This window comes from Molossus molossus, unplaced genomic scaffold (assembly GCF_014108415.1).
Source record: "Molossus molossus isolate mMolMol1 unplaced genomic scaffold, mMolMol1.p scaffold_m16_p_4, whole genome shotgun sequence".
NCBI classification, from domain to species: domain Eukaryota; kingdom Metazoa; phylum Chordata; class Mammalia; order Chiroptera; family Molossidae; genus Molossus; species Molossus molossus.
In genome coordinates, this window is record NW_023425377.1 from 43,321,234 (window position 1) to 43,346,359 (window position 25,126).

A 25,126-nucleotide genomic window follows, 5' to 3' on the forward strand; every position below is an offset into this window, starting at 1 on the left:
TGGTAGGTAGTTCTTGGCAGGGAGACAGTGCTGTTGCATGATGTCATCTAGTGATCCAAACTGATAGGTCCTCTAGGACAGCTCTGCGTCTGGCTTTTCTTTCTGAGATGAAAGAGGCCGCATTAGTTATTGGTGTTTCTCAGCTATCAGGAAAGGGGTAATGAGAGAAGAAGGAAACGCTGTCTACTTAACAAGATGACCTAGAAGTTGCACACACCTCTAGTAATATGGCCACACTGATGCAAGAGAAGCTGGGTAATGTACTCTCTGGCTAGGTGCCCATGAAAGCTCTGGTAGTTCTTTTATTAAAAGGAAAGAAGGGAGCCCCAGCCGACTTTTCTCAGTGGTTAGAGCATCAGCCTGTGGATCAAAGAGTCTTGGGTTTGATTCTGGTCAAGGGCACATACCTTGGTTGCAGTTTGTCCTTGGCCATGGTTGGAGTTGTGTGGGAGGCAACCAGTTGATGTGTCTCTCTCACATTGATGTATTCTCCCCCGCCCTCCTCATCTCCCCTTCCACTCTATCTGAAGATAAATGGAAAAATATCCTTGGGTGAGAATTTAAAAATAAATAAATAAAAAAGGAAGGAAGGGAGAAAGCAGACTCTAGGGAAACAGTTCAGTCTTAACCAGTCCTGCTTTGGTTTTCAGTGTAAATGCGTGTAGAGATTTTAGGATACAATGATGAAGCCTTAAATGGTGTCTGATAGCAATGATAGGGCTAAATGTGGGACATGTGAGATAATAAGTAAGAGATAAATTATAGGTTTGTCAGGCAATAGGAGTGGTTCATTAGACCACTGTAAAATGTTTGTTTTCCTATAGCAAGGCCCTTTAGTTGAGAAGCAAGATTATGGTGAGGGGAATGTGTGTGTGTGGGGGGAGATTCAGGACTGGAAAATATCCAACAGTATATCTAGAGTATGGGATCTGGGCAAATGGGGTTGGTGGTAAAGGAAGCATTGATGTATCAGGCTGTAGAGGATCCAGCTCAGCCGGAAGGCATCTACACTAAAACGAATTAACTAGAGTGCTTGTGTAACTGAGTGGACAGATTAGCATGGAAAGTTATTTATTCCACAACTGAACAGAAATATTTTTGTTTTGATTTTGTTCTTTAATGACACTGGCATGGAGGACCACTTCTGTTTTTGTACGCAAGCTCTATTTCCATTCCAGACAGACATAATATGTATTCTGTGAATATATTTTCTTTATTGTGTTGGGAAAGAGGGCCCATGACCACCCTCAGGTTTGGTGATTCATTGGAAAAACTCACAGGACTCGGCATCTATAGCCATGTTCAGAGCTGAAATTTATTACTGTGAAAGAATACAAAGCTTATACATATTAGCAAAGGAAAGGCCCATGGAGCAAGGTTCAGAGGAATCCAGGTGCAAACTTTCAGGTGTCCTTTCCCAGTGGATTTACACAGGATTTAAATCCTCCAGCAGTGCCCTGGCTGGTTTAGCTCAGCAGTTAGAGTGTCAGCCTGTGGACCAGAGAGTTCGAGTTTGGTTCCCGCTAAGGGCACGTACCTGGGTTGTAGATTGTCTCCGGCCCCGGTTGGGGTCGTGTGGGTGGCAGCCACTCGATGTGTCTCTCTCACAAAGATGTTTCTCTCTCTCTCCCTCTTGCTCTATCTGAAGATAAATGTAAAAATGTCCTCGGATGAGGATAAAAAAAATTAAATCTTCCAGCAACGATGTGCTATTATTATAAAGGGACCGTCAGATAATGTCCAAATTTTTATTGGGGATTGGTCACTGACGAGCATGTACCCAAATCCTGACTTCCAGAAGAAAAACATATTCAGCGTAAATCACATTGTTTGTACAGTTAAGTCATAGTAAGCCACACTTAATGACTTAGGGAAAGTTTCATATCAGCATAAGGAACTGTTTACTAGTCAGGTTCCCAGATGCCCGGCAAAGGCCAGTCTTTATGCAGGCCTTTCGCCCTGGCTGACTTGGCTCAGTGGTTAGAGCATCGGTCCATGGACCTGAAGGGTTGAGGGTTCGATTTCTGGTCAAGGGCATGTGCCTGGGTTGCAGATTAGACCCCCGGCCGTAGTCAGAGTGTGTGCGGGAGGCAACCAATTAATGTTGTCCCCCTCACAGTGGAAAAATGTCTTCCCGGGAGGACTGACCATAAAGGACTGACAGGCCTTTATAAGGATAGCAGTCTTAGGCCTGCACCCTATTCTCTGGTTTTATTTATTTATTATTTTTTGAATCCTCACCAAAGGATTTTTTTTCCCAGAGAGAGAGAAAGAGAGAGAGAGAGAGGGAGGGACAGAGAGACACAGACAGACGGACAGACATCGATGTGAGAGAGAAATACTGATCTGTTGTCTCCCATATTTGCCCTGATGGGATTGAACTCAACAACCTAGGTATATGCTCTGACTGGGAATGGAACCCAAAAACTTTTAGTGTATGGGGATGACTCTCCAACCAGCTGAGCCACCTGACCAGGGCTATTATTCATGCTGGTTGTCTAGGTTTCTTACAGAATAAATGCCTTATTTTCAAGTAGACAAAACCAGAAGTAATAGTTTACAGATTGCTTTCATGTAAATTATCTGGTTCTCCCAACAACCTGTGATCAAGGTTGGTAGAGGAGAGAAATTTTATTAACCATTTTAGGGGGAACAGATAGAGGTTTAAGGAGCTTAAATGATGTCTAAAGCTTAATAAAGGTTGGAGCCCAAACTGTAATTAAAAAAAACAAAAAAACAAAAGATTTATACATGTAAATTTGATCAGCACTGAGAGCGAAAGTTAAAGGAAAAAAAGCGGGGGCATTTAAAGTTAAATATTCTGGTAGTTTCCCATAAAATCTCCCTAATATTTAACACATTTTTGACCGCTCACAAGCTAACTTGTGTTTTCCTGCCCAAATGTTGCAGACCACGCATGAGTTAACTTGTGTTTGCACTTGCATTAGCTATTTCAGTTTTTGAAACTCAGGGTAATATAGGATTATTGCATTTGTGACTCTTTGCCCTGAGGGTCGAAGTTCAAAAAACAGCACACTGTTCTATATTCTTGAAGTAGCTGGGGAATGGATATCTGCTGGTTCAAATGAGTGCAGCTCAGAGCCTAACATGCAGTTTGCCCAAAAATGTGTGGTCCCTGGCGTAAGTTTTAGAGATTTCAATGCGGTATGCATATGTGTTAAGACTTAGACCCCTCCCTCAAATATTGGGAGGAGAGAGAAAAGAGGATTGTTTAGTTTATATGATGTTTAGAATGATTATTCTTTTTGAGGATAAAGAGTTGGGAATACTAAATGCAGTACCCCCTGAAATGACTATGTACCTAAGAGTAAACATGAACAGGAAGGTACTGAAAGATATTTTCTTTTCATTCTTATAAAAAAAAACCACTAAAGTCCTCTTTAGTGTTTTCTTAACATTAAACTGATCTCAAGATAAGGGATTTTATCAGTGTTCATTAAAAAATTAACTTTGGCTTATTGACAAAATGTCAGCCACAGTACTAGACACTAGAATACAGCTGTGCACAAAAGAAGTATGGTCCAGTCCTCACAGGGCTTATGCCCAGTAGAAATAGAGATAGTAAATAGGCATTTACAACAGTAATCTTTTAAGCACCAGAATGGAGGATGCCAGTTGAGGGCTCTGTCGGGGAGAGATGCTGTGGAGGCAAATGGAAGAGGGAACTATTCCAGATGTAGGGGAGGGAATCAGAGTCAAAAATAAACCAGATTAATAGGGGAAGAAAAGAAAAAAAGTATGCCAGACCAAAGAAAAAGCACAATGAAGGCTTGAAGTGAGAACTTTGCACTTAAAGAACTGATTGAAGTGGATATGAGCAGGGGGTGGGAGAAGAGAATAGGCAAAGGTCAAGTCTATTAAAACGTTAGAACTTTATCCTGGGAACCGTGGGGTAGTAACCAGGGTTTTTTAGTAGATGAGTGACATGTTGAGATTTTCCTACTTTGGCTGCACTGTGGAGAATAAATGAGAAGAAAGCAGGAGAGGTCGAGATACTACACAGTGAGATATGGTAGCTCAGACTGTGATGGTGGCAGTGTGGTTGCGATGGTGGTCTACTTCAAGACATTTAGGAGATAGCAGAAACATGACTTGGTGACTTTTAGATTTTCGATTTGAGCATCTGGGTGAATAGAGACTTTAGGAGGTTGACATCAGAGAAATAAACTTCTAATTAATTCAAGTACGTACTGGCTTTCCTGTTTTGCAACACTTTCTTTACCTTCTGTTTTTTAGTATTGTGGCACTTGGCTGGTATTTGAGCTACTGACCATCAGACTTTTCTCTAGTTAGTTCTTTTCTATTCTGAAATGTTTGGTGGAAAACAAATCATGTTCTGCCATAAGATTATGATGGTTATCAAGCTTTTTTGTATTCCTTAAAGTGTCCAAAAACCTGGGAAGTCAAAGAAGTGCTTATTGAAATGAATGTGAACTTTTGCTACAAGTCCAGAGGTATAGAAGAGCATAATGCAAAAGTAAATGTCTCTCTTTCTCCAGTTCTGTTTCATTTGCCAGGGGAGTCACTTTTTTTTTAAACAATTAATTGTATATATTTGTATTGTTTCTTATTTGTCTTTTTTGAAAGTGTTTAATGCATATGCAAGCATATTGATGTTTGGTTGCCCCCAATCTGATGGTATACACATTCTTTTGAACCTTGTTCGACCTCATGTGATAATTACCTTGGAGCTCTTCATATACAACTCTGGCTCATCCTTTTAAAGGTTTGCACAGGATTCCACTAAATGAATGCACAGCTGTTCCTCAATATCCACGGGGGATTTGTTTTAGGACATCTCATGGAAACCAAAAATCTGAGCATGCTTATATAAAATGGCATACAGTTGGTCCTTCGCATCTGCAGATTCTCAACCACAGATTTCCAACTGTGGAACGATGCAAAACACATGGATATGAAGGGCCAACAGTACTTCAATTTATGTATTTATTTGTTTGTTTATCCTTGCCTGAGTATATTCTTCTATTTATTTTCAGATAGAGAGGGAGAGGAAGGGAGAGAGAGAGAGAGAGAAAGAGAGAGAGAGAGAGAGAGAGAGAAACATTGACGCGAGTGGGACACATCAACTGGTTGCTTCGCATGACCCCAACCAGGGCCGGGGATGAGCTGCAACCGAGGTACATATGCCCTTGTCTGGAATCAAACCCACGACTCATTGGTCCGTGGGGCCGACACTGTACTGCTGAGCCAAGCCGGCCAGGGCTGTACTGCAATTTATTTATCAAATCTTCAATTGGTGGGCATTTTAGTTGTGTCTAGTCCCCCCACCTTTTAATATATTTATTGCTGCAGTAAACATGCTTGCATTATATATGATTACTTTAAACCCAGATCATGAATGAGCTGTGAAACTTTAGATCTGTTAGACCTTGTAAACTCATTCAGATTACTTTTGTGTCCGTATGTAGGTTTCTAACATATACAATAAAGGTGGATTTAAAAAAAAATAGACTTTAGTTTTTATTTATGTATTTATTTATTTTTGTCATTTTTTTTTTTTTTTTTAATCTTCACCCGAGGATATTTTTCCATTGCTTTTTAGAGAGAATGGAAGGTGGGGTGGGTAGAAACATTGATATGAGAGAGAGAGACATCAGTTGGTTGCCTCCTGCAAGCACTCCCTACTGGGTGGGGATCAAACCTACAACCAAGGTGTGTGTTCTTTACTGAGAATTGAACCTGTGACCCTTCAGTGCTCGGGGCCCACTCTCTAACCACTGAGACATACCAGCCAGGGTTAGACTTTAGTTTTTTTTTTTTTTTTAATCCTCACCCGAGAACATTTTTCCATTTTTGTTCAGGTAGAGTGGGAGGGGGAGAGAGGAACAGAGAGAGAGGAACAGAGAGAGAGAGAGAGAGACATCGATATGAAAGGAACACGAGTGGCTGCCACCCGCACGACTGACCAGGGCCGGGGACAAACTGCAACCGAGGTACGCGCCCTTAGCGGGAACCGAACCCGGGTCTCTCAGGACCGCAGGCCGACGCTCTAACCGCTGAGCCAGACCGGCCAGGGCTAGACTTTAGTTTTTAAAACAGTTTTGGTTCCCAACAAAATTGAGCAGAAGATTCAGAGATTGTCCTATGTATCTCTACCCCCATGCATGAAAGATGGGTTTTTAAAGTTTCTACCTAATGAATTGTGGAGAAGTTGCTCAGACCATTGTGGCAGATATTTGTATATCTCAATAAGTACTGGGATTATTAGACTAAGTTATAAAGTATTATAATTAAAATAAAATTAGTTTTTATAAGTAGGACAAGAAGGCATTGTACTTGGACGAGCGAGTTAGCTCCATCCAGTAGCATGTCAGTAATTTATAAAATTGTTGCAGAGATAAAACGCTATTCCTGTACTAATCATAGAGATAGTCTTAGAGTTGAGGAATTTGAGGACTAGAGAAATTAAGGCACTTATCTAAGATAACAATCAATCAGTTATGTAGCCTAGTTGGGATGTAAATCCAAGTTTGACTGATTCAGAGGCCATTCTTCTGTGTGTCTGATATTGAATGTAGGGAATGATTCTTTTTTTTTTTTTTTTAAATCTTTATTGTTGAATGTATTACAGATGTTCCTCATTTTTCCCCATTGACCCACTCCTCCCCCCTCCCGCATTTCCCCACAGTATTGTCTGTGTTCATTGGTTATGCATATAAGTTCTTTGTTTTATTTCTTCCCACCCTCCAATCCCTTTCCCTTTGAGGTTTGTCAGTCTAGCAATGAATTTGTACTTCTTAATCCCTTCACCTTTTTCACCCATTCCCCCAACCCGCCTCTTGTCTGGCAGTCAACAAAATGTTCTCTGTATCTATGAGAATGTTTCTGTTCTGCTTGTTTATTTTGTTTGTAGATCCCATTGTCGATAGATATGTATTCATTGCCATTTTGTTTGTTCATATATTTTATCTTTGTCTTCAAAAAGACCCTTCATCATTTCATATAATAACGGTTTGGTGGTGATGAACCCCTTTAGCTTTTCCTTGTCTTTATATGGCCATCGATTCTAAATGACAGCTTTACAGGATAGAGTAATCTTGGTTGTAGGTTCTTGGTTTTCATCACTCTGACTATTTCTTGCCACTGCCTTCTAGCCTGCAAAGTTTCTTTTGAGAATTCAGCTGACAGCCTTATGGGAACGCCCTCATAGGTAACTAACTGCTTTTCTCTTGCTGCTTTTAAGATTCTCTCTTTGTCTTGAACCTTTTGCATTTTGATGATGATGTGTCTTGGTGTGGGCCTCTTGGGGATGGCCTTGTTTGGGACTCTCTGTGTTTCCTGGACTTGTATGTCTGTTTTCTTCACCAAGTTAGGGAAGTTTTCTGCCGTTATTGTTTCAAACAGGTTTTCAATTTCTTGTTCTCTCTCTCCTCCTTCTGGCACCCCCAAGATGCGAATGTTGGCACGCTTGAAATTGTCCCAGAGGCTCCTTACACTATCCTCATTTTTTTGGATTCTTTTTTCTTTTTGCTGTTCTGATTGGGTGTTTTTTGCTTCCTTAAATTCCAAATCTATGGTTTGTTTTTTGGATTTACGTACTCTACTATTGAATCTGTGTAAATTATTCTTTATTTCAGTTAATGCCTCCTTCATTTCTGACTCTGCATCCATCATTTCTGACTGGTTCTTTTTTATACTCTTGAGGCCCTCACTAAGTTCACTGAGGTTCTCACTAAGTTCATTGAGCATCCTTATGAGTAGTATTTTGAACTCAGAATCTGTTAGGTTGCTTATCTCCATTTTGCTTAGTTCTTTTCCTGTTTTTTTTTTTTTTTTTTTTTCTGTTCTTTGATTTGCGACCTGTTTCTTTGTCTCCTCATTTTGGCTGCCTCCTTGTGTTTGTTTCTATGTATTACTTAAGGAGAGCTATGGGGCTGGCTGAGACCAGATACTGCTTGTTTGAAAGAATTTAGGAAAACCTGAAGCAGGATCCAAGACAGGCCAATCCTATGGTTAAGCAACTGGCAACAGCTTGGGTGGGCCTAAAAGTTGGGTGGGGCAGGGCCTCAAGGAATCACAGTTTTTCCTGTATATCTCTGGCACCCCTTGAGCTGCCTCCTCTCCACACTTAGAGGGAGCCAGTTTACATACTTAGCGGGAGTGAGTCCGATAAGTCCGTGCGCGGGCCCTTTAAGGAGCTGCCTGGGGGCTCCAGCTGCCTCAGCCTCCCTGAGCCTTAGTTCCTGCTGGTTTTTCCAGACAGAAGTTATGGGGATTCTCTTCCTGGCCCTGGAACCCTGAGCGGGGTGTCTGGTGTGGGACGGGGACCTCTCAGTCCTCAGGGAGGACCTTCCCAACTGAGGTGTCCTGATTTTTTCTGCCACACATGGGTGTGGGACCAGCCCCTCACGCCTCCTCCCCTCCTACCAGTCTCGATGTGGCTGCTGCTTTAATTCTGTAGTTGTAGGACTTCTATTCAGCTTGATTTCAGGCGGTTTTGAATGATGGTTGTTCTATAGTTTAGTTGTAACTTTGATGTGGTTGTGGGAGGACGCGATACCGTGTTTACGTATGCTGCCATCTTCACCGGAAGTCCTCGGGCATGATTCTTGATCTTAGCATATTGTCTGTTAGGTTGTGGACTAATAGCCCATAGTATTAAGAAAGTTATGTTACTGCAAATAGTTCTATTAGCATGATACACAGATGCACTCTTCAGTTTTTCTGGAAGAACATGTTGATATATGTTAAAGTACAAACCCAATGAAATACAGTGTTTTAAAAGCAAGCTGAAAAGTCTGTTTTATGAACCAGTGAAGTAATGTAACATGGTTGTTTTATTGAAGTTTTTAAATTCAAAAGTAGTATTGTGTGTTAGCCTTGTCAGTATGAATTCAACATAGAGTTCAGACTAGTGACTGCTGTGAGTCCTGTGATCATTAGGGATTGCTTTTCTAGTTGCTTGTTATCTGGGTATAGAAAACACAAATTTGCTATGATTTCCAGAAATGTGTATGGGTGCTTGACAAATGGCAGAGTTGGGACACAAGGAAATTGAGAAAAGGAGATAATACTGTTTTCTTGTTTATTAGGTGAGCCTGAGTTCCTTGTTGGGGAGATTGTTGAAGAATTGGGTACTAGTCATGGTTGCCCAAGCACTCTGCCCAGGACCAAGCTCTTGTTGAGTTAAAACACCCTTAAAGAAAATGGCATTCTTAGTCTGCACGAGCTGCCAGGACAGCACCTAGTTTACAAAATACTTGGATTGAGTTTCTTTAATCTTTAATCATATATTTATAGTAGAAGAGATAAAGGAATTGAAAGTAATCATAATTTGCTTCTGTAAAAACCCCAGATTCTTTAGTGAAACAAATGAACAGGATGTTACTTGTGAAACAGTATGACTGGATGAATATATGGAGGCTTTTGCAAAAACAGATTTTGTCATGGGCAATAGATTTCTTAAGGCTCCCCCCCCACCCCCCCACAGCATGTTGCTAGAATTAAGCCTTTTTTGCATTGCAGTGTGGAGATACTTTTATTTGTGTTAAGTCAGACTTCTTGGTATGTCACCTGACAGTCTTGTGGTTCAGATGAATATGGTTCATTGCTATTCTTAACCTGGGTTGGCAGTTGTGCATAACTGGAGTTTTTAGGGATTTTGAAAAGTGGAACTGCTTAAGGGAAATAGAGATGCCATTAACGTAGTGTTCAACTCACGATATTATTTTCAAATGTTTGAAAATAACCCAAATCTATCTATAAATTTGGTGATGTTTGGTTTAAAATATCTGAAGTAAAAATTTAAATGCTGAGGTTTTAGATATATTTTTATGAAAAGTTTATTAAAATCATGGTGATAGCTCGTCCAGTGTGGTTCAGTGTTGAGCATCGACCCTTGCACCAGGAGGTTGCTGGTTCGATTCCTAGTCGGCACATGCCTAGGTTGTGGGCCTAATCCCCAGGGGGGACATGCAGGAGGTGGACAGTCGATGTTCTCTCTCATTGATATTTCTGTCTCTCCCTCTCCCATCCTCTCTCTCTCAAATCAGTAAAAATAAAATAAAATAAAATCATGGTGATAAATTTAGGACTTCTTGAGAATGTTTTAAGCAAGTGGTAATTATTTTTAACTTTCTAATTTATGAATACTGTATATTAGTTCTTGGTATATGTATGTCATATTCTCTTTCTGTCATTCATTACTCGTCTTTCTTATGTTTACATAGGAACACTCACTATAAATATTTGGAAAGCATGTGCTTTTTTACCTCATCTACATATAAGTAAGATTTTAATTAAAAACTTGACATTTATAACTTATTGTTCATAATCCATTTTTTAGAGCTAGTGTTCTTTAATTTTACTGACACAGACCTGAATTTATATGGTAATATTTTTTATGCTCTGTGAACATCTTAACTCTATGTTTCCACTTAGTCATTTACGACTTGAATTAAGTAATTTGAATTAGTAGTGACTATAGACCAAGGTATGTTGTTTTTATATTTTAAATGTTCTATGAAAGTTTAAAAATATTTTTTTCAAAATGTATGACCAAGGTGAACAACTTGGATACTGGCTCTCTCAATTGTTTAGCTCATTTGAACATTTTTTCAGTGTTCCACTGGTTTCTTAAGTTCTCAGGTATACAGAATTAATGTCCAGTTAAAAGACGTACGTCAGGTATAATAGTTCAGTTAGATGTATGTGTTACTGAAAAACACTAAATATGATAGCAGATATGATATATACTATGCTTTTAGACTATAGAAATTTATTTCTGTGGAGGTTAGGTTTTTTTTCACCAAGAATTTATGTTACAGATGATTAATGTCCTTCTCTGAAATAGTTTTTGTAAAATTTTACTTTGTGCATATGATTTCATACATGTTAGATTAGGAAATACATATAAACGGATTTGGGATCTTTAATGAATGCTGGTAATAGTTTATCTTATAATATTTCACATATATTATCTAATTTGATTAAGTGATAGTAATCCTATAGCCAAATAGCTGACTATACTTATCATTGAAATGTAAATGACAGTTATTAGGATTTTATTAATATTCTGAGTATAATTGAATTTAGTATGACTAAAAATAAACAGACTAAAAGTTATCTAGTGTATTATATTTAGTTTATTAAAATGTACAACAAAGTTCTTTGGAACTGAGACTAACAAATAAATCATGGAATTATTTTTCTGTCAGGTTAGAGAATTATAATTCCTTGAGAAATATTTACTATGCATAAAGCCTATACATATAGGCTTCCAGCATTAAAGTAGTTCCTCCTGGAATAGCTATTCATTCACTCACTTACTCAACAAATTAATTGAAGTTCTGTTATTTTCATGATCTCTCCCAGTTTCTTCTTGTAGTACTTAGGAAGATACTGAACCATGAACAGTCGAAACAAAATATAAACTAAAATTTGTGATTAACAAGTTGTCAATTTGGGAGGAATTTCCACTATTTACAAAACCAGTTTGAGTTATATTGAAAAACAAAATTGGTACAATAATGGTACATTGTTACTGGTGGTCCTATTTACATAAGAAAATGTCTTTTAAGTACTTCTGTGATATGTGACTTCTAGCAGAAATGCAATGAATGATACTTTAAATAGTGATGTATATTTTTTCTTAATTATTTTCAGTACTTTAAAAACTTTTTACAATGCAATTTTTACATGTAGTTTATGGTCCCTCTAATTTTCTATAAACAGTTTCTCTAATTTTGTATATATTTTGACCGTAGGTCTTTTGTTCCCTAAGTTGGGGAAAAGGTACTGAATTGGGACCTTACCTCTACAGATTTTTTTTTTTACTGTCTATAAATTGAGTAAATAATTTTCTGATGCATATGTAGTTCTGTTTCCTCCGGCGTGTGTGTGTGTGTATATATATATATATATATATATATTTTTATCCTCACCCCAGGACATTTTTCCATTTTTTGTTCAGGTAGAGTGGGAGGGAGAGAGAGGAACAGATAGAGAGAGAGAAACATCGATGTGAAGGGACACATCGAGTGGCTGCCACCCGCACGACTGACCAGAGCCGGGGACAAACTGCAACCGAGGTACATGCCCTTAGCGGGAACCAAACCCGGGTCTCTCAGGACCGCAGGCTGGCGCTCTAACCGCTGAGCCAAACCGGCCAGGGCATTCTCCAGCGTATATAGATAGATGTTCTTTTTTTGGCTTTTGAGAGTATGTTTATTAAAGCCGGGGACAATGAAACAAAGTTGGGGGGGGGGGGCGTTGCTTAAAGGCTCAAGGCAGGGGAAGCAACAGAAGAGGAGGAAAAGTCAGAGAAAACAGGACCTTGGAGATAGGTTTAGGGGGTTAGCCCAGGTTGAGCTGCTGCTGCCTGCTGCTCTCCTGGTTGCAAGTCTTGTTGGGTTCCTTAGAGTTTAGGAGAAAAACAGCAAAGACACAAGGCATGGACATGCTCTTGGGAGAGCGCCCCATGACTCCTTTGTGTTAAGGCTTTTTTTTTTTTATCTCTCTTTGGCTGGCTGGAATTCAAGAGGAGGTCTCAGGGAATATTCATGAGTTTTTCAGGTGTGTCCTTCAATAAGTTGATTAATCAAAATGTGTATGTATGGTGACCAGGATTATTTTCTGGTTAGTTTTATTTATTAATTAAAAACATTTTTTTAAAAATCCTCACTCAACAATATTTTTTCATTTGTTTCAGACAGGGAGGGAGGGAGGAAGGGAGGGAAAGAAAAACATTGATGTGAGAGATACACATTGATTGGTTGCCTCCTGCATGACCCTGACCAGGACAGGGGACTGAACTGCAAATGAGGTACATGCCCTTGACCGGAATTGAACCCGCAACTCTTTGGTCCAAAGGCTGACGCTCCAACTGCTGAGCCAACCGACCAGGGCTATTTTTTTTTAGTTTTTTAAACTTATCTTTATTGTTGAAAGTATTACAGGTACCCCCCCCCATGACCCCCTCCTCCCCACTCCCGTCCCCCTCCTGCCTTCCACACACTATTGTCTGTGTCTATTGGTAATATATATATGCATATAAGTTCTTTGGTTTATCTCTTCCCAACCTCTTGTCCCTTTCCTCTGAGGTTCTGCGTGTATGTTTTTGTTTTTTGCATTTATCTTCAGATAGAGTGGGAAGGAGAGAGGGAGGAAGAGAGAGAGAAACATCAATGTGAGAGAGACACATCAAGTGGTTGCCACCCACACGACCCCAACCAGGACTGGGGATAAACTGCATCTGAGGTATGTGCCCTTAGTGGAAACCGAACCTGGGACTCTGTGGTTTGCGGGCTGACGCTCTAACCTCTGAGCCAAACCAGCCAGGGCTGCTTGTATGTTTTGTTTGTAGATTCAATTGTTGATAGATATGTATTTATTGCCCATTTTATTGTTCATATTTTCCCCTTCCTGTTCTCCTTCCCCTTCAACATTTCATGTCATAGTGGTTTGTTGGTGATGAACTCCTTTAGCTTTTTCTTGTCTGGGAAACTCTTTATATGGCCATCGATTCGAAATGCTAGCTTTGCAGGATAGAGTAATCTTGAATGTAGGTCCTTGCTTTCATCATTTTGGATATTTCTTGCCACTTCCTTCTGGCTTACAAAGTGTCTGACAGTTTTTTGGGAGCTCCCTTGTAGGTAACTAACTGCTTTTCTCTTGCTGTTTTTAAAATTCTCTTTTTGTCTCTAACCTTTTGCATTTTGATGATGATGTGTCTTGGTGTGGGCCTCTGGGTTCATCTTGTTTGGGACTCTCTATGCTTCCTGGACTTGTATGTGTGTTTCCTTCACCAAGTTAGGGAAGTTTTCTGTCCTTATTGTTTCAAACAGGTTTTCAATTCTTACTCTCTCTCTTCTCCTTCTGGCACCCCTAAGATGCGGATGTTGGCACGCTTGAAGTTGTCCCAGAGGCTCCTTACACTATCCTCATTTTTTTGGATTCTTTTTTCTTTTTGCTGTTCTGATTGGGTGCTTTTTGCTTCCTTATATCCCATATCCATGGTTTGCTTCTTGACTTCACCTACTCTACTATTGATTCTCTGTAAATTATTCGTTATTTCAGTTAGTGCATCCTTTGTTTCTGACTTTTTTTTTTATGTAATTGATCTTCTCACTAAGTTTCTTGCAGTTCTCCTTAAGTTCCTTGAAGTTCTCACTCAGTTGATTGAGCAGCCTTATAACCTCTGTTTTGAACTCTGCATCTAGTAGATTGCTTATCTCCACTTTGTTTAGTTTTTTTCCTGGAGTTTTGTTCTTTTCTTTCATTTGGGACATGCTTCTTTTTCTCCTCATTTTGGCTGCTTCCCTGTGATTGTTTTTATGTATTAGGTAGAGTTGTTATGTCTCCTAGGCTTCCTAGGGTGACCTATTGTACTAGGTGTCCTGTAGGGTCCAATGGCACAGCTTCCCTGGTCATCCTGGCTGGGCCCTCTAGGTACACCCCTCATGTGGATTGTACTCCCTTACACCCCTCATGTGGACTGTACTCCCTTCTCTTGTAATTGAGTCTTGATTGCTGTTGGCAAGTCAGTGGGAGGGATTTACTCAGGCTGATCAGCTGCAAGGACTGGCTGTGCCCACTGACCTCTGACTACCTTCCTGGAGGATCAGGTGTGCAGGGGCCCACCATACAGAGCAAGACTTACTTCAGCAAGACTCTGGTACCCACTGATGCCACTCCTTGAGTATGTCGCTTGTGGAAGTGGTTGGGTGGTGGTGCTTTGACCTGGTCTGAAGCTGTCCGCTGGTTGTGCTGGCTCTGGGACAAGGTCAGCCCCTGCCTGTGTTCTACCGGGTCCACCAGGCACAAGCTATGAAGCGATCTGCATAGCTGCTTCTTATGCTGGGCTTAGAGGTGCCTCGGCAAAACCAAGCTGTGAACCAAGGCTGGCTGCTCCTAGTGCCAGGCCTGGGGCCCCTTAGGAAGAGGTCTATGGCTCTCTGAGACCAGATGCTGCTTGTTTGAGAGAACTTAGGAAAATCTGAAGCAGTAGCGAAGACAGGCCAATCCTATGGTAAAGCCACTGTAAACTGCTTGGGTGCGCCTGAAAGTTGAGTGGGGCAGGGCTTCAGGAAATCACCAGGGTGGGGCAAACAGTGTGATCCGGGTTGCTGGAGCCCCAGATATGGTGGCTGTCTGCCTACCCCTTGGGAAAGTACTCACCAAAGGATCAAGGGCCTCCACCAGCACATCTGTCTGGGAGAAAGCTGCCTCTGCGGCTCTTGCCCTGTGCCAAACAACTCAGTTCTTCTCCGTATGTCTCTGGTGCCTTTCAAGCTGCCTCCCCCACACTGGAGCCTGGCATGAGCGGGTCCAAGTAAGTCCATGTACGGACCCTTTAATAGCAACTCCCTGGGACTCCAGCAGCCTCAGCCTTCCTCAACCTCAATTCCCACCAGTTTTTACAGCCAGAAATTATGGGGCTTCTTTTCCTGGCCTTGGAACCCTGAACTGGGGGGCCTGGTGTGGGATGCAGACCGTTTGCTCCTTAGGGAGGAACATCATAGCCTAGATAGCCCTCCTGATTGTTATCTGCCATATGTGGGTGTGGGACCAGCCTGTCTGCGCCTCTGCCCCTCCTAATAGTCTCAGTGTGGCTTCTTCTTTAATTTCATAGTTGTAGGACTTCCATTCAGCTTGCTTTCAGGTGTTTCTGAATGATGCTCGTTCTGTAGTTTAGTTGTAATTTTGATGTAGATATAGATTTCTTTTGATGACTACCGTAGAGAATTTATAGTAGTTTTCAGTCATAATATCTCAGTTACTGGATACTAATTTTTTTTAAATGTTAAAAGTATTTTTATTTTTACTAGAAATGATTGGAAATTGATGATACGTTAACAATTATTTGTTTTTAAATGCACAATAAATATATCAAAAGAAAAATATACTGTCTTATCTGATACAATGGGGACTTCCAGAATAATGGAAAAAGTCTATTGAAGTGAGGAATTTAAAAAACTGTATGTGTTGTAACGTTTTATTTTTAGCTTAAAATATATAATATAGCCTGGCCGGTGTGGCTCAGTGGTTGAGCATTGACCCATGCAGCAAGAGGTTGCCAGTTTAGTTCCCAGCCATGGCACATGCCCAGGTTGTGGGCCAAGTCCCCAGTGGGGGGGCATGCAGGAGGTGGCCAATGATGTTCTGTCTCATCTGTTCTCTCTCATCGATGTTTCTCTACTCCTTTCCCTTCTTCTTTCTTTCAAATCAATAAAGAAAACAATATATATTTTTAAAATATGTAAATATACATTATATTCATTTGCCATTCTTTGCTGGTCCATATGTTTTACAGAGTAAATGGTGAATGTTATATCTGCATTTAGGGGCCAAAAATTAAAATGTTATGTAAAGGTAAAAGCATTATTAAGACATATACTCTGCTTTCAGCAGACACATTTTTTTTTTTTTATCCTCACCTGAGGACACTTTTCCCATTTTTTGCACAGATAGAGTGGGAGGGAGAGAGAGGAAGAGAGAGAGAGAGAAACATCAACGTGAAAGGGACACATCGAGCGGCTGCCACCTGCATGACCAACCAACCAGGGCCGGGGACAAACTGCAACCAAGGCACATACCCTCAGTGGGAACCGAACCCAGGTCTCTCCGGACCGCAGGCCGACACTCCAACCGCTGAGCCAAACCGGCCAGGTCTCAGCAGACATATTTAAACACTGGCTAGTTAGGCATCCGATTTCTCTAAAGCAAAATCCTTCTACAGGTTTTTTTAAAAACTTGTATCACTTTCCCCATATACAGAAAATATTTCTCCAGTTGAATATGATGCTTTTGGCTATGGTGCTTTGGGATTCTGATAGTGACCAGTCATTGGCATTTTGGTGTTATGTTGGGAAAGCTTTTTGCCTGTCTCTTGTAGCCTAATTTAGCAACCTTCCCTCCCTCTCTCCCTCACTTCCCCTTCTTTCATTCATCCCTCCATCATTCTTCTCTTTTGTCCTCAATAATTTATCCTTTATCAAACTCAATGTTTTTCTTTCTTTCTTTTTTTTTTTTTATCCTCACCCGAGGACATTTTTCTATTTTTTGTTCAGGTAGAGTGGGAGGGAGAGAGAGGAACAGAGAGAGAGCGAGAAACATCGATGCGAAAGGAACACATCGAGTGGCTGCCACCCGCACGACCGACCAGGGCCGGGGACAAACTGCAACCGAGGTACGCACCCTTAGCGGGAACCGAACCCGGGTCTCTCAGGACCGCAGGCTGACGCTCTAACCGCTGAGCCAAACCGGCCAGGGCAAACTCAATGTTTTTCATTACTGGAGTTTCTTTCTCTAATTCTGCACGCATAGCTTTCAAAACTTGGCTGCCCTCTCTATTTTTTGCAGGAGCTTTGTTTGGGTGTTAGTGGGTTTTCAGAGTTAGTCTGCATCATCTTGCATATTTTCATTTCAGTGAGACAACAATGATGGATAAGGCTCAGGAAAGAAAAACTAACATACTACCAGGTACATAGTAGGCACTATACAAACAATTATTGAATGAATCAATGAACTTAAAATCTTCAGTTGTGATGTGGTGTACTGTGTAAGTCAGAGATTATTTCAGACCCATTGATGCTAAGTAAAAGTGAAAATGTATGGATAATCATTTGGAAGTAGGAGTAGAGGAAGATAAATACTAGTCAGTTTGTATTTATCAGTACATGAAATTCAATTTTAAGATGATTGATGAGGCAGAAGAGTTGGTCAAACAGAAAAAAATAGTTTTCCTTAATAAGCATGACAATTGTTAATGTGTTGATGTACAGACTAGCATTTACCTGGTGTTTCTCAACCTTTTTTTTTTTTTTTTAACATTATTGTTCTCTTAAGGCGCCTTTCTTAGACATTTTTTCCCTTAATGTTCACCCCCCCTTCCCAGAAGTTCTAATACCACAGGCACACTGTGTATTTGCTTATTATGTATTGTGTCCCTTGGAGGCCACACCTTCCCAGCCCTCTCCTCCCAAGAACCAAATTCACCTCCTTGGAAGCCACCTTGTTCTCATTGAGAATGCATGATTTAGCCTTCATTTAGCAGTTAGTAACATGTATTATAGGAATTCATATAGTCTTCCAAGGTGTCAATGTGTAAAGGAGGTGTCTATTCCAGTATGTTTATTTTCTGTTAGCATTCTTTGAGGGTGTCAGATAAAAAACATGCAGAGCAGATAAGCTGGCACAAACTATAAATAGCATTGATGAAGAGTCTTAAAATAGTTTGTGGTTCATCGTTGAATAGTTTCTTATGTTCAAATTAGTATGCTGAACACAATAGTTTAATATTGGAGAAAGTTTTGCTATAGTGTATAGATAATTTTTGTGAAGGCAGGTGGTGTACTTACCATTTAATGATTTGGTTTAGTTTTGCCTTCAGTTAAATTTTGATGAGAAAAAGCAACATGATGAAGTGGAAAGCATGGTGGATTAGATATCAGAAGTGCTGATTAGAAGTGAATACCAGATGTCCAGCTGGCCCATGGAGTGAGAGATCCTGGTTCCATTCCTGGTCAGGGCACATGCCTGGGTTGTGGGGTCCATCCCCAGTAGGGGGCATACAGGAGGCAGCCTATCAATGTTTCTCTCTCACATCGATGTTTCTACCTCTCTCCCTTCCTCTTTCTCTAAAAAATCAATGAAAACATTAAAGGAAAAAAAAGCACAAGAAGTGAAGATTACAGTAGAGCTGGGAGTGTAAGGAAGAGTGGGGACCAGCTAGCACTAACCAGAACAGTGACTTTAGGTAGATCATTTTGCTTCTCTTTCACTTGAAAAATTTATAAATTTAGGGTGACTATTAACACTTAAAATTATTTGCCTGTTAAAGGAGTCACTTTAGGGTTATTGTTGTTATTATCGTTGTTATTTAATATCATGTTCTCCTAGTGTATTTGAAATAGAATTAATTTGCCAGGCAACTTTTTTGGTAACAACTGTATTTATACTTAACTTCTTATGCCTATAAATTTTAGAATTCACACTTTTTTCCATTATAATGTAAAGAGAATCAAGGCTTTAAAAAAACCTCTCCATTTATGGTACATACTCTGAAGATCTGAAGAAGTACAGATATCTTCCCACATAATTTTGACTAGTTTTTGTTTGTTTGTTTGTAGTAGCAAATGACTCTAGAAATTTCTTTTGTAAGATCAAAACCGCTTCACACATTTCCATTTAAATATAACACTGTGTAATTTCCATCTCTCTCTCTCTTTTTTTTAATCCTCACCCGAGGACACCTTTCCATTTCTTGTTCAGACAGAGTGGGAGAGAGGGAGGGGGAGAGAGAGAGAGAGAGAGAGAGAGAGAGAGAGAGAGAGAGAGAGAAACATCGACATGAAAGGGACACATCGAGCGGCTGCCACCTGCACTACCCAATTAGGGCCAGGGACAAACTGCAGCCGAGGTACGTGCCCCCAGCAGGAACCGAACCCAGGTCTCTCTGGACCGCAGGCCGACACTCTAACCACTGAGCCAAACTAGCCAGGGCTCCATCTCTATTCTTGCTTATTCAGTCATGTCCCGAAGTCTAAGCTCCTCTAGGTATTGAGCCTCCCCCCACATCATAGATTAAAAAAAGAGAGAGAGAGAATATATCTTTTTTTTTTTTTTTTTTTTTAAATTAAAGCAACCTTATAGCCTCACCTCCTCTTCTACCTGTGTGGGGTGACCATAGATCTTGGTTGCCCAGTATAATCGCAGTTTACTCCTTTGTGTTTAGGGCCCTCTTTTGCTTTCAAAACTTTGTAATTTAGATGGTCAGTTATATGTCACACTATTCCTATATCTCCCCCTTTCACCAGGAAACCTTTCCAAATGGCGTATACTTACTATCCTAACTTTCTCAGCTCTTTCCATTCAGTCTATTGCTATTGCTTTGTGACTAACCCGCATCCCCACCCCACTTCTCCGCTGAAATGGTTTCTTTCTTTCCTTGAAAGTTGTTTAAAACTTACTATTTTCTGTTCCCATTCACTCTTCAATCCACTGCAATTTTACCCCTATATTCTTTACTCCTTAGAACTGTTGTTGCCATGAGCACCAATGACTTCTTTGTTTCTAAAACTAGTGGATGGTTTTTAGTGACTAAAATGCTCTTCTTTCTTGTTTTCCGTAAGACCACTTTCTTGATTTTCATCTATGTTGGGTTTGTCATTTTACTTTCCTTTGCAAATAACATCAAAGCACAGTTTAGTAAAAGCAGTTCAATGAGATGCAAATTAGTATGGTCTTAGGATGAATCTCCGTGGTTTAGCTTGAATGTCTTAGAGGGTCTAACACGGGGACTTTTGCTAAGGATTAGACAGAAGAAAACTAAAATTGTATTTACTGTCAAGAATTTGGGATGAAGATGTTTTATGTTGCCAGTTACAGTTTGTTTGACATGCATTGATAGGGTTATAGTTCAGGTTTTCTTAAGGAAATGAAGAAACCCAACCAAGAGCTATGACTGATGGATGGTGAGGAGTGGGTCATTCAGACTAATGTGACTAATGACAAACAGCTCCTGGAATGGTAGTTCTCCTATTTCTTAGCAACTGTTCTATCAGTTGTATAGTGTGTTCAGTTCACCAAACTAGTATTCACAGCTTTTTGCTTTCTCTCTTTCCCTCTACTCCCTATCTCTCTCACTACATTTAATCTTCTAAATTGTGAAATAAATGCATTATAATAATACATTAAACAAATACAGTGGCTTTTTTTTTTTTTTAACTATACAGTGAATAGCCATTAAGCATTATCTAGTCAAAATATTTAGAGCATAGTATCCCAATTTACCTTCCTGATTATACTTCCATCACACCCCCCACTTACTCCCAGAGGTAACCACTTTCCAAACTCTGAAGCTATCACTTCATTTTCTCTATAATTTAAAAAACTGCCCTGGCCAATTTGGCTCAGCGGCGTTGGCCCCGTGGACTGGAGAGTCCCGGGTTCGGTTCCCGCTAAGGGCACACACCTCGGTTGTAGTTTGTCCCCAGCCCCAGTTGAGGTTGTGTGGGTGGCGGCCAGTCGATGTGTCTCTCTCACGTCAGTGTTTCTCTCTCTCGTCAATGTTTCTCTCTCTCTTCCTCCCTCCCTCCCACCTTCCCACTCTATCTGAAGATAAATGCAAAAAAAAGTCCTTGGATAAGGATCAAAAAATAAATAAATTAATTAATAAATATAATTTAAAGAACTATATACCAATAGATAAAAATTTGCCTGATTTAAACCTTTATATAAATTGAAAAATAGAGTAGCTCTGTGTGTGTGTTCATTTTAATGCTGATGTTTATTGTGTTTGTTTTGTATTATTTTGTAGTCTGAATATACTATGATATATTTACCCAGTCTTCTACTGATGAACATTAAAATTGTTTGCATTTTTCACCAATTTGGTGTGGCTCACTGTTTGAGCATTGACCCATGCACCAAGAGGTTGCTGGTTTGATTTCAGTCAGGGCACATGCCCAGGTTGTGGGCCCGATCCCCAGTCGGGGGCATGCAGGAGGTAGCCAGCCAATGTTCTCTCTCATCAATGTTTCTATCTCTCGCTCCCTCTTCCTTCCTCTGTCAAAAAAATCAATAAAGGAAAAATATTAAAAATAAATTATTTGCAGTTTTCAACTATTATGAAAAGTCCTGCTGTGAACAGTCTTGTGTAATGGTAAACTTTTCTGGAATGGAATTGCTGGGTCAGCTTTAGTTTTACTAGATTTTGTCTAGTATATAATTAAAAAGAATTTAAACTAATCTTTATTGTTGAATGTATTACAGATGTTCCTTCCCTTTTTTTCCCCATTGACCCCTCCTCCCCAATTCTGCCCCCCTCCTGCCTTCCCCACACTATTGTTGGTGTCCGTCAGTTATGCATATATGCATAGAAGTTCTTTGGTTTATCTCATCCCCCGCTCCTTCCCTTTGAGGTTCATCAGTCTAACAACCAATTTGTACTTCTTAATTCCTTCATCTTTTACCCATCCCCCCAGCCCTTCTCCCATCTGGCAAGCAACAAAAAGTTCTCTGTATCTATGAGTCTGTTTCTGTTCTGCTTGCTCATTTTGTTTGTAGATTCAGTTGTTGATAGATATGTATTAATTGCCATTTTATTGTTCATATTTTTGTTCTCCTTCAAAAAGACCCTTCAACATTTCATATAATACTGGTTTGGTGATGATGAACTCCTTTAGTTTTTTGTCTGGGAAACTCTTGATATGTCCATCGATTCTAAATGATAGCTTTCCAGGATAGAGTAATTTTGGTTGTCGGTTGTTGCTTTTCATCACCTTGAATATCTCTTGCCACTCTTTTTTGGCCTGCAAAGTTTCTTTTGAGATATCAGCTGACTGTCTTATGGGAGCTTCTTTGTAGGTAATGGACTGATTTTTTCTTGCTGCTTTTAAAATTCTCTCTTTGTCTTTAATCTTTGGCGTTTTGATGGTAATGTATCTTGGTGTGGACCTCTTTGGGTTCAACTTGTTTGGGACTCTCTGTTCTTTCTGAACTTGTATGTCTGTTTCCTTCACCAAGTTAGGGAAGTTTTCTGTCATTGTTTCAAATAGGTTTTCAATTTCTTGTTCTCTCTCTCTTCTCCTTCTGGCACCCCCATGATGCGAATGTTGACACGCTTGAAGTTGTCCCAGAGGCTCCTTATACTGACCTCATTTTTTTTGGATTCTTTTTTCTTTTTGCTGTTCTGATTGGGTGTTTTCTGCTTTCTTATATTCCAAATCAATGGTTTGCTTCTTGGCTTTACCTACTCTGCTGTTGATTCTCTGTAAATTATTCGTTATTTCTGTTAGTGCATCCTTCGTTTCTGACTGGTCCTTTTTTCATGTTGTTGATGTTCTCACTAAGTCCCTTGTAGGTCTCCTTTAGTTCCTTGAAGGTCTCACTAAGTCCCTTGAATGTCTCACCAAGTTCCTTGAGCAAACATATAACCTGTGTTTTGAAGTCTGCATCTGATTGATTGCTTATCTCCATTTTGTTTAGTTCTTTCATTTGGGACATGTTTTTTTGTCTCCTCATTTTGGCTGCTTCTCTGTGATTGTTTCTATGTATTAGGTAGAGTTGCTATGTCTCCTAGGCTTCGTAGGGTGGCCTATTGTAGTAGATGTCTTGCACAGTCCAGTAGCACAGCCTCCCTGATCACCCCAGCTGGGCCTTCGAGGTGCACCCCTAGAGTGGACTGTACACCCTTCTGTTGTAATTGAACCTTGATTGCTGTTGGAATGTCAATGGGAGGGATTTACTCAGGCTGATCAGCTGCAAGGACTGGCTGTGCCCACTGACCACTGGCCTCTGACTACCTTGGAGGATCAGCTGTGTAGGGGCCCACCACACAGAGCAAAACTTACTTCATCAGGGCTCTGGTACCCACTGAGTCCACTCATTGAGTGTGTCACTTATGGAGGTGGTTGGGTGAGGGTGTTGGTCTGAAGCCGTCCTTTGGGTGTGCTGGCCTTGTGGCAAGGTCAGCCACTGCCTCTGTTCTATCCGGGGCCACCCGGCATAAGCTACAAAGTGATCTGCAGATGGCTGCTACTTGTGCTGGGCTTGGAGGTGTCCAGGAAAAGCTAAGTTGTGAACCAAGTTCTGGGGCCACTTATCGAGAGGTATGGGGCTCACTGAGACCAGATGCTGCTTGTTTGAGAAATTTTAGGAAACTCTGAAGCAGCATTCAAGATAGGCCAGTCTATTGTAAAGCCTTTGGAAACAGCATGGGTCACCTGAAAGTTGGGTCACCTGAATCACCAGGGCGAGGCAAACAGTGTGAGCCAGGTTGCTGGAGTCCCAGATATAGCGGCTATCTGCAGCACCACGGAAGGGCTCACCAAAGGAACATCAGTCTCCGCCAGCACCTCTGTCTAGGAGAAAGCTGCCTCTCTAGCTCTCGATCCGAGGCCAAACAGTACAGTTGTTCCCTGTATGTCTCTGGCACCCCTCAAGTTGCCTCCACTTCAAGCTCAGAGGGAACCAGTCTGAGTAAGAATGTGCAAGGGCCCTTTAAGAGGAGCTGCTTAGGGCTCCCGCAGTGGCACCCTCCCTGAGCCTCAGTTCCCGCTGGTTTTTCCAGCCAGAAGTTATGGGGGCTTCTCCTCCTGGCACTGGAACCCTGAACTGGGTGCCTGGTGTGGGACGGGGACCCCTCACTCATAAGGGAGGACCTTCTCAGCCGAGGTGTCCCTCCTGATTTTTGTCTGCCACACGTGGGTTTGGGACTGGGCTGTCAGCGCCTCCGCCCCTCCTACCAGTCCTGGTGTTGCTGCTGCTTTAATTTTGTAGTTGTAGGACTTCCATTCAACTCGATTCAGGCAGTTCTTGAATGCTGCTGTATTGTAATTTAGTTGTAATTTTGATGTTGTAGGGGGAGGCGATACCAGGTTTTCCTACACTGCCACCTTGACTGGACTATTTCATATATAATTTAAAAGACTGTTCTCTAAAGAGATTGTGGCAATGTTTACTCACAACAGCTATATATGAGAATTAAAAAAAATTTTTTTTGTGTTAACCCTCACCCGAGAATATCTTTTTCACTAATTTTTAGAGAGAATGGAAGAGAGGGAGGGAGTGGGGGGGAGAGAGAGAGAAACATCAATGTGAGAAAAACATATTAATTGGTTGTATTCCATACATGCCCCATGGGGCAGTGGTGGGGGGTGGATGAACCTGCAACCCACCTATGTGCCATTGACCAAAATGGAACTCATGACCTTTTGGTGCACAGGCTGATGCTCCAACCATCAAGCCACAGTGGCCAGGGCTATATATGAGAATTTGCACCACAATTATGATTCATTCATCACCCTTTTAACTTGTTATTGTTTTATAAGTACTTAGTTCCTGTTATTTTAATGGAAAACTGTTTTTGCATTTCCAAATTACAGAAACAGTAACAAAACTATTTAGCAATAATAGCTTACTTTTATGCCATCAGGGTCTGTGCCGTGAAATCATTATGTATTTTTGTTATATTAAATGTACTTACTTATATATTTTTAAATTAACTGTTTGGAGATTAACATGGATGCCAGTTTTATATACACGGAGTGATACTTGCCACAACTTTTATTATTACTTTTTCATCTAAAATGTCATAACTGTGTAAGTTCTCAATCCTAACTTAAATAGTTGTATTTTATAA

At 40.6% G+C, this 25,126-nt stretch overlaps 1 protein-coding gene across 8 annotated transcripts in view; it reads left to right on the plus strand.

The window, feature by feature from the left end:
• The window catches only part of FNIP1 (folliculin interacting protein 1), a 131,386-nt gene that overhangs the window by 27,756 nt on the left and 78,504 nt on the right, over positions 1–25,126 (plus strand). Inside the window, exon 1 of one of the 8 annotated variants that reach the window (XM_036281952.1) lies at positions 4,476–4,498. The exons of 6 other annotated variants lie outside the window; for them this stretch is intronic. In XM_036281952.1, the coding sequence (XP_036137845.1) occupies positions 4,491–4,498 (8 nt within the window). In that variant the 5' untranslated portion in view covers positions 4,476–4,490. Of the gene's footprint in view, positions 1–4,475; positions 4,499–10,216; positions 10,269–25,126 lie in introns of those variants that run through there. One more of the 8 variants, XM_036281951.1, reaches the window with a different exon arrangement.